The sequence below is a fragment of the Lipotes vexillifer genome, unplaced genomic scaffold, assembly GCF_000442215.2.
Source record: "Lipotes vexillifer unplaced genomic scaffold, Lipotes_vexillifer_v1.1 scaffold591, whole genome shotgun sequence".
Lineage (NCBI taxonomy): Eukaryota > Metazoa > Chordata > Mammalia > Artiodactyla > Lipotidae > Lipotes > Lipotes vexillifer.
Window position 1 is genome coordinate 3,861,381 of NW_006791954.1, and position 9,714 is coordinate 3,871,094.

The 9,714-nt window shown below is 51.2% G+C and overlaps 1 protein-coding gene across 1 annotated transcript in view; it reads right to left on the reverse strand.

The window, feature by feature from the left end:
• The window catches only part of CACNB1 (calcium voltage-gated channel auxiliary subunit beta 1), a 17,533-nt gene that overhangs the window by 2,401 nt on the left and 5,418 nt on the right, over positions 1 to 9,714 (reverse strand). Inside the window, 11 exon segments of the mRNA XM_007465152.1 lie at positions 8 to 129; positions 554 to 649; positions 4,279 to 4,430; positions 4,581 to 4,690; positions 4,877 to 4,935; positions 5,377 to 5,457; positions 6,574 to 6,728; positions 7,134 to 7,210; positions 7,437 to 7,573; positions 8,144 to 8,266; positions 9,414 to 9,533. Coding sequence (XP_007465214.1) covers positions 8 to 129; positions 554 to 649; positions 4,279 to 4,430; positions 4,581 to 4,690; positions 4,877 to 4,935; positions 5,377 to 5,457; positions 6,574 to 6,728; positions 7,134 to 7,210; positions 7,437 to 7,573; positions 8,144 to 8,266; positions 9,414 to 9,533 — 1,232 coding nt within the window.

The window sequence follows — 9,714 nt, forward strand, 5'->3', positions numbered from 1 at the left end:
GTTCAGCAGCGGATTGGGCGGAGTGCTGCTGGGCGGGTGTGTGGCCTTCCAATAGGCTTCCAAGTACTCGGCCAAGTGCTCGCAGGCATCCTCCAGTTGATTCTCATCCAGGATGATGTCAAACATCTCCTGTGGAGGTGGGGTTAAGGGCAGGGCTGGGATGAGCTGGGCATGACCAAGGGGTGAGGGTGTGGCCTGGGGCAGTGGGTGGAGTCAAGGGGTTGAAGGACAAAGTTAAAAAGAAACCTCTGGATGTCCAGGAAGAGGAGGGCTCTTAGACATATAAATCGATAGAACTACAAGAGGTCTTGGTACCCCGATACTCCAACTCCCTCATTCTAAATATAAGGCAACCAAGGCGTGGAGAGGGGCTTAACTCCCCACAGAGAAGTGGTGCTTCTGGGACTTGAACATCCAGCAGGCTTTTCCCCAAAAACCCGCCTGCATCTCTGGACCCCGCCCAGGCGTTCCCAGTCACTCTCTCACGCAGGCCAGAGAACACATGGAGAACCCAAACGTCGCCCCTTCCCTTCCCTTGGGTCTGAGCACTCACGGGGGGACACTGCGCGAGCTTCTCCGAGGCTGCTATCTGCACATTGAGGTGTTTGGACTGAGACTTCCCTCGAGACTTGATGAGCCTCTGAAGAACCTGGTTTGTGGGGGGAGAAGAGGAGCTAGAGGGACCCTGCAATGCACCAAGCCGGAGAGGCAGGTCCTGGCTGGAGCCAGTGTGGAGAGACAGTATCGGGGCCAGGGGATGTTCCATGACTCTCAGCCCTGGCCGCCTCTTCAGAAATGACCTCACCAGTCCTGTGTCCATCCTACACAGTGCTCAGGCTCTCTCCTGGGTCTCATGCCAGCCTATCCTGGGAAGTTCCAGCAGTGGCTGTAATGAAGGGCAGTGATTCTCCTTCCCAACCCCTGTAATCTTTATAGGCTTCATTCTCTGGGCCAACTTCCCCTCCACGTTAACAGCAGTAGCCATCCTTTATAGGGACATGTGCTATGTACTGGCACTATTCTGTGCTTTTTGCACAATCAGTTCATTTAGTCCTGACAATAATGCCATTATGCAGCCACTATTATTATTCTCATCTCAATGACAACAGTAATAATGATGATAATAGCTACACGTAAAGCTACAACCTTAACTAAGTGATCAAAGTTAACAGCACCAATGATACAACAAACCGACATCCTGTGCTTCCTGATGCGACGCACTCAGAAGGACACATCGCTTTGGTGATGTTCCTACCTGAAATGTAAAACCTAAATCTAGTCATGGGGAAACATCAGACAAACCCACACAGAGGAACAATCTACAAAATAAGTGATCTGTACTCTTAAAAAATGTCAGTGTATGGGACTTCCCTGGTGGCTCAGTGGTTGAGAGTCCGCCTGCCGATGCAGGGGACACGGGTTCGTGCCCCGGTCTGGGAAGATCCCACATGCCGCGGAGCGGCTGGGCCCGTGAGCCATGGCCGCTGAGCCTGCGTGTCCGTAGCCTGTGCTCCGCAACGGGAGAGGCCACAACAGTGAGAGGCCCGCGTACCGCAAAAAAAAGAAAAAATAAATGTCAGTGTCATGAAAATCCAAGAAAGGCTGAGGAAATTTTTCAGCTTAAAGACTATAAAGAGATATAACAACTAAATGCAACACATGATCCTGGATTGAAGGGGAAATTGCTATAAGGGGCATTATTGGGACAACTGGTGAAAACTGAAGATGGACAGTATTTTAGATAAGATTTCTTAAATTTGACAATTGTACTGTGGTTATGTAAGTTAATATCCTTGTTCTTAAGAAATACATGTTGAAATATTTAGGGATAAAGGCATACAATACCTACAACTTACTCTCTAGTATTTCAGGAAAAAGGATACACATATATAAGCGCACATATACATAATACATACATACATAAAGTAGTGGCAAAATATTCAAAATTAGTGAGTCTGAAAAAAATTAAATTGTATACTTTAAATGGCTGAATTGAATGGCATGTGAATTTTATTTCAATAAAGCTGTTAAAAAAGTAGTGAATGTGAGTGAAGTGTACTCAAAGATAGTCCTACTATTCTTACAACTCTTCTGTAAATTTGAAATTATTTCAAGATAAAAATCTAAAAAAAAAAAAAAAAAGAATAGATACAGTGCTTAGTAGGTACCAGGCACTTTGCATGGTTAATTTCTTTATTTAATCTTCACAAGCACCATTTGAGGATTCCTATTTTACAGATGAGGAAACTGAAACATAGAGAAGTTAGGTGACTTTCCAGAAGAGCACAGAGCCGGTAACTGGTAGCACTGGTACCTAAACTCAGGCAGTCTGATTCCAGAGTCCCCACCCTTAACCTCAGTCAGTGCTCAGTGGGGGCAATGGAAGTGTCTGTTAACTTTCTAGTTCACAAAGTGTTTTTGCAGCCATTGTCTCATTTGATCCTTTCAACCACCCCAGGAAGTACTTAAATCCCATCACCCCCTTTATGCTCATTAGAAACTTAGGACTCAGAAAGCTTAAGAAACTGGGTGCTCAGGGACTCCCCTGGTGGTCCAGTGGTTAAGACTCTCAACACAGGGGACCAGGGTTCGATCCCTGGTCGGGGAACTAGATCCCGCATGCCGCAACTAAAAGATCCCGTGTGCTGCAATGAAGATCCCGCAGGTGGCAATGATGATTCCGTGTGCCGCAACTAAGATCCAGAGCAGCCAAATAAATAAATATTAAAAAAAAGAAAAAAAGAAACTGGGTGCTAGCATGATGAGATGTTAACAGTTACCACCTCTGGTAGCCTTCATCAGTCAGACAGAACTCTGGGCTCTTTACATCATTACCTCCAACCCTCTCAATAATAACATATGAGAATGATTATAATTCCCATATTGTAGGTAAAGAAATTGAGGTGCAGGGGCTTCCCTGGTGGCGCAGTGGTTGAGAGTCCGCCTGCCGATGCAGGGGACATGGGTTCGTGCCCCGGTCCAGGAAGATCCCACGTGCCGCGGAGCGGCTGGGCCCGTGAGCCACGGCCGCTGAGCCTGCACGTCCGGAGCCTGTGCTCCGCAACGGGAGAGGCCACAGCAGTGAGAGGCCCGCGTACCGCAAAAAAAAAAAGAAAAAGAAATTGAGGTGCAAAGGCTAAATAATCCCCCCAAGATCACAAGCTCAATAAAATACAACCCAAAAAACCAAAACCAAGATTTAATTAATTAAATAAAAATAAGCCAATCAGAGCTAGGATTTGAACCCCATGCTGTCTTCTCATTTCAAATCCTTCACCTAAGCCCACCTTCCATGTTTCTCAAACCCCTAATAATGTCTAGGAGGGAAAACTAGCGGAGCCGCTATATGACCAGGAAGTAAATCAGCCTTCCTACCAATTTCATCTCTATCGAGGCCTACATGAAGGCGGTGCAGCAAAAAGGGCTGAAATCGAAAGACAGGAAAGGTCTTTTCCCAGCCGCCAAGTAGCTGCGTGACACTGGGACAGAAAGCACAGAATTCTTTCTGTTTTCTGGACTCAGGAGGAGAAGTCAACAAAGTAGAGACAGGGGACTGGCCTGCATGACCCTAATAATAATATTTAAAATAGTTAATACATGACAAGGGGGACTTCCCTGGTGGCGCAGTGGTTAAGAGTCCGCCTGCCAATGCAGGGGACATGGGTTCTATCCCTGGTCTGGGAAGCTCCCACATGCCGCGGAGCAACTAAGCCCGTGCACCACAACTACTGAGCCTGCGCTCTAGAGCCCACGAGCCACAACTACCGAGCCTGCGCTCTAGAGCCTGCAAGCCACAACTACTGAGCCTGCAAGCCACAACTACTGAGCCTGCGCTCTAGAGCCCACGAGCCACAACTACTGAGCCCACATGCCACAACTACTGAAGCCCGTGCTCCTAGAGCCCGTGCTCCGCAACAAGAGAAGCCACTGCAATGAGAAGCCCGTGCAACGCAACGAAGAGTAGCCCCCATCACCACAACTAGAGAAAGCCCACGCGCAGCAACAAAGACCCAATGCAGCCAAAAATAAATAAATAAATGCTTTAAAAAACAAAACAAAAAACATGAACAGGTATATTATACCAGACCCTTTGCTAAGTGCTAAGTATTCACATTAGGTTGAATCTTCACAATATCCAGACAATGGAGTTTGACAGAGCAGGGAATCTGGGCTCGAGGAGATTAAGTCACACAATTAGTAAGCAGTACCTGGGGTTTAAACACAGGCAGCCCAACCAGGACACTCCTGTCTCCAATAGGGTCAGACTCCTGCACCCACCTTGGGAGAGGTGATCTTGATGTAAACAATGATGGGGGCCAGTGAGGTCTTGGAGAGCTGGGCTGGGTGGTTGATGGTGTCGGCATCCAGAGCAACCAACTGAAGGGTCCGGGCTAGCTCGAAGATTCGCTCGATCTCGCTCTGAACCTCAGCTGGGGGAATGGAGTCATGGGGCAGGGGGAAATGTAAGGGGGCCTCCCAGGAGGCCGTGGGCAAATAGAGCATTTCTGGAGATGCCCCCCTCCCCCCCCCACATCTGGCCCCAGGGCAGGGGTACGGGTGGAGTTCAGGGGTGGGCTCACCCAGGCTGGAGCGTGTGTTTGAACGCTCAATGATGATGTGTTTGCTGGGGTTGTTGAGGACTGAGCGCTTAGCCAGGGAAATGTCCGCTGTCACACGAGTGATGGAGATCCTGGGGGATGGGACAAGAGGAGCCAGGGGTCAGGGTGGCCTAGAATGCCCTGCCTACTCCCCAGGCTCCAGGACAGCCTCTTACCCCTCAGTCCAAGAGTACCAGGATTGTCATGCAAGCCATCCTGCCCATCCCCAGCAGCAGAGAACCATGGTGGGAGTGGAGAGTCAGCTCCCAGGGTCTTACCTGCCATCAAACCGATGCTTCAAGAAGTCAAATAAAGCTTTCTGCATCATGTCTGTAACCTGAGGTTGGCGGGGTGGGGTGGGGGGAGGAGAAGTCAGGTGTTTAAAGACCCTCAGGGAAGGTGGACTGCTAGGTATTTGCCCCCTGACATTCCATTTTCTTCTTAAATCCCTGAGATGAGTAACTCCCTGTTGAGGGGAGGGGGCAGTCCTTTTGAGTCTGAGGGGCCTCCACTGGGGTCTCTGATTGCAAAGATCCTTTTAGGTGGGATCTCTGGGAGGACTTCTCTGGGGTTCTTTTGAGAGGACTAGACCCTTCTGGGGTCTCCCTGGGGGTTGGGCCCCCCATGGAGGGGGGTGTCTCTGAAGGTATGTAGCCCTCTGGGGAAAAACCCTGGGAGGGCCCTGCTGGGGGATCTCTCTGGGGTCTGAAGACCTTTCTATGGAGTCTTTCTGGAGGTCTGGGCCCCTCTGGGTCCACTCGCCTCTAGGGGCTCCTACCTCATAGCCCTTGAGCGACGGTCCCACCAGGATGATGGGCCTCATGGAAGGTACCACGTCATAGGGGGGCACATGCTCTGTCTGGGGGGGGAAGCAGGGAGGGGAAACCCCAGAGTGGAGATGGCATTAGCCCCTCTTCCCCCACCTCCAGGCTCCCCCATGCATCCTTTCCTCCCCCTGGTCCCAAAGTCCAGATGTGGGGCTCGGGGTGGGTATGGGGAGGTATGGCGAGGGAGAACCAGGAAGGGTTGGGGAAAAGGGGGGCAGATATGGGAATGGGTGTTAGAAAGTCCCCCTAGCTCATCCCAGGGGGTGGGGAGGGGGACACAGAAAGCTGTGATACTCACCAACTTCTGCTTCTGTTTGGCTGGGTCCAGAGATTGCCAAGAGGAGGGCGGGGGAGGAGAAAGGGGGAAGGTACCCAGGCAGGGGCAGAGGGCAAGGGAGGAGCCAGGACAAGAGAGGGAGGGAGAGCGGGCAGACGAGGAGAGATAACAAGGCATGCGTGTTAGTGACAGACAGAGCCAGAGAGAGGGGACGGGACCCCGTGCCAAGGGGGAGCCAGAGGTGGCCCTGGATCAGGGCTGGGCGCAGGACTGACAGCCAGTCCAGTGAACTTGGGAGTATTCAGACATCCTGCACCCCCTTTCTGGGTCTTGGAGAAGAGCTGGGAAGAGTGACAGCCTGTAGTTTGGTGCCCATCTCCTGGCCCCAGTGCGGGCCACACTGCCCATTTTAAGGGTAAGTTAACTGTCCTGCTCTGCAGCCAGGAGATCCCCGTGTGCCCACCCTAGCCCCATGGAGTCCGAAAAGGGCCAAGAAGGTCACCATTCCACTTTCCCCTTCACATGTGGGAGTGGGCGCAAACACAGCCTAACCCACTGGCAGTGAGGGGGGAAAGTCAGGTCTCATTACCCAGACCCTGCTTTCAGTTGAGGGGCGGGGGCAGCCTTCCAAGAGAAAGGGTGCTTCCACTGCAAGAACCATCCCTTCCGGGGAAGTGGGCAACGGTGGAGCTGTGTGTGGAGACAGACGTGCCCATTCTCGGTGTCATTCTACCCTTCCCTCCTCCTTGGCAGGAAAGCCTGATTCCCACAGAATCAGGCTGAGACCACATGGGAATCCATTCCAGCCCCCCTCCCCCGCCAAAGCACTGGGCTCTGACCTCCCCTATCACAAGAACGCAGCAAGAATTACCTTCTTGAAGAAGGGGATGCGCTTGCCGTGGGGTGGCGGGGTGGTGACACTGCTAACGCTAGTCTTGGCAGAGCCACTATGCTCACCGAGCTCTGCCTCCTCATCCTCTAACTCCAGGGGGTCTAGTTCAAAGGCTAAGTTAGTCATTTCATTACCTGGACCGGAGAGTCAGGATGAGGGAGGAAGGAGGCGAGGTGGGGAGGAGTGAGATGGACATGGAGACACAAGTACAAAACGCAGGGATGGGATGGGGAAAAAAGAAAGAAGAGGTGAATGGAACAGGGCTGGGAGAAATGAATGGGGGGTAGGGGGTAGGGCAGTCAGGCAGAGAGATGGAGCTACCAAAGAAATGGGAGAGTAGAGACGTGACAGAATGGGCCCTGATGGACTGGCCCAGCTTGTGGGGTGTCCTGCTCTTCATGGAGGGGGTACCACCGGAGGTGTCTGGAGGACTCAGGATTGGGGTACCCCCAAGTGCAGGGAAAGGAGGGGACAGGCAGTGGGGAGACCACCCCGCCCAGGAGCTCCACCCGACCCCGTGGGGTGGCGGCAGCTCTTACCACTGGCAGGGGGCGTGGGGCGGCGGGTGCCAGTCACCACGTCTCCCAGACTGGAGCTGGAGTTGTCACCTGATTTGCTGTGTGGGCAGAGAGGCAAATGGAGCCGTGAGCAAAGGAGGTGGGCGTGAGGGTGGGGGATTTGTTCTCTCACAGGCTGCCCCCCGTGCCCCGCCCTCATTTGCCAGCCCCACTGGTGATGCCACAGACAGTTTTGTGTCCTCAGGGCAATGCGTCAACCCTCAGGGCCTACTCCTGGCTGGCTGGCTGGCCTCTCCCAGAGGTGCCCTGGTCCCAGCCAAACACCTGGAGCTGAGGCGGTTCTGGCGCAGCTTCTGTTCCTGCAGCAGGCGCAGGCTGTCCAGTTTGACAGGGCTGGGGATGAAGCCAACCTCACAGCCCTCCTTCACCAGTCGCCCAATCCACCAGTCATTGTTGTATTTCTGCAAACGACAACAGCAGGTGAGGTGGGGGAGACCAAGAGGGAGATTAGAGGTACAAGCCAGTAGCCAGCTCCAGGGGACACCACCCCCAGACTTGCCTACCCCGCCCAGGGGGCAGCACCCTCAAACAGCCCTGGCACCAGCCTCTGATTACAGCCCCCAATTCTCAGGACTCTCCGGAACCAGCATCCTCTTGTGCCATGGACCACCCACACCCCCAAGCACATCCCTGTTCCGAGAGTCCTTCCTCCCCCATGTGCCAGCTCTACCCTGGAAAGGCAGGGAGAGAAGTAAATGCTGACACCTCCATGTGCCTGGCACACTGCCACCCCACTCACAGGCCTCATCACAAACCCTCCCAACAGCCTTGTGACCCAGGCATTACCATCCCATTTTACCAATGAAAAATGCAAAGCTCAGAGAGGTGGAAAGATTTGCCTAAGGTCACACAGCAGATTTAGCCCAGCTCTGCTTGGCTCAGAAGTCTTTTTCCACTAGAGGTCTGACAGCCCCTCTCCTGGCACCCACTATACCCTGCCCTCCCTCCAGATGCCAACACATCCTCCCCACCTCTTTGATGTGCAGGAAGTCCTTGGGCTCGAAGGTGATGGCCACTCCCTGAACAGGCACCTCATCCCCTAGAGATGGGTTGTAGCCGACATTTGTCCGCACAGCAAATGCCACTGGTTTGGTCTAGAGGAAGATGACAACCAGAGGGTTAAATCACAGTGGGATGTACAACTTCCTGACTGTGGTGGTGATTATGGAGAGGTTTGTTTTGTAAATTGTTTATTAAAACATATACTGTGCACCCTACTATACATAAGATAGATAAACAACAAGGACCTACTGTATAGGGCACAGGGAACTATATTCAAAATCTTGTAATAACCCGTAATGAAAAAGGATCTGAAAAAGAATATACACATAAAAAAAAAAAAGAATATACACATATATGTGTAACTGAATCACTTTGCTGTACACCTGAAACTACACAACGTTGTAAATAATCTATACTTCAAAAAAAACTTTTTTAATAAAAACATATACTGAATGGCTTATGCAGTTTTTTACTGCATATATTAAATTTCACAGTAAAAAAAAAAAAAGCAAACCATAGAACTCAGTCCTCTCAGGGTGGAGGGGGGCATCAGGGAATGCTAAGTATAGGCGGTGGGAGAGCCTAGAATAACACCAAGAAGGAATAATAATAACAGTAACAATAACAATAAGAACAAATAATAGTAATAATAATGATAGCAGCTACTGTGTAGTGTAACAGGTACTGTGTTATATGTTTCACACCCATTATCTCATTTATTTATTACAAAAACCCTATGAAGTTAAGTACTATTACCATATTCATTTTATGGGTTTTTTTTTTTTTTTTTTTTGCTGTGCCACGTGGCTTGTGGGATCATAGTTCCCCGACGACCAGGGATTGAACCCGGGGCCACGGCAGTGAAAGTGCTGAGTCCTGACCACTGGACCGCAGGGGAACTCCCACCATATTCATTTTAGTGAATGAGAAGACTAAAGTTCAGAAAGGTTAACTGACTTGCCTAATATCACACAGCTAATAAGAGCCCAGAAAATCTGACTCTAGAAATGAGTGGAAATGTTTAGCTCCTATTATGTGTAGAAATTAGGCACTTATTGTACTTTATAAGGAGGCAGGTATTACAGCTTACACTTTACAGGTGAAAGGCAGAGGCACATCAGAGGGGTACATGAGCTAGGAAGTGGCTAGGCCACGACTTGACCCTGGGTCTGTCCAGGCTGTCTCTGAGGCCTGGGGTAAGGGAAATAATGCCAGCACAGCCCTTCCCATCTTTCTCACCTTGGCTTTTTCGAGCTGGGCTAATGCCTGGCGCTCTGCCTCCTTCCTTAAGGCTTCTCGGTCCTCCTCCAGAGACACATCGGAGTCTGACGGACGGCTGGTATAGGACTCTGCTGATCCCTGAAAACAGACAGGGCCAGCTCAGGGCCAACGCTGCCTCCCCAGCTCCTGGGCCTCGGAAGGCACCCGTCATGCTTGCCTCAAGCCCCAGCCAGCCCAGCATGATACCACAAGGGCTAGGAGGAGGTGGTATTAGATGGGAAGAGCCAGAGAATGAGGTCTGCAGGCCCCTGGAAAGAGT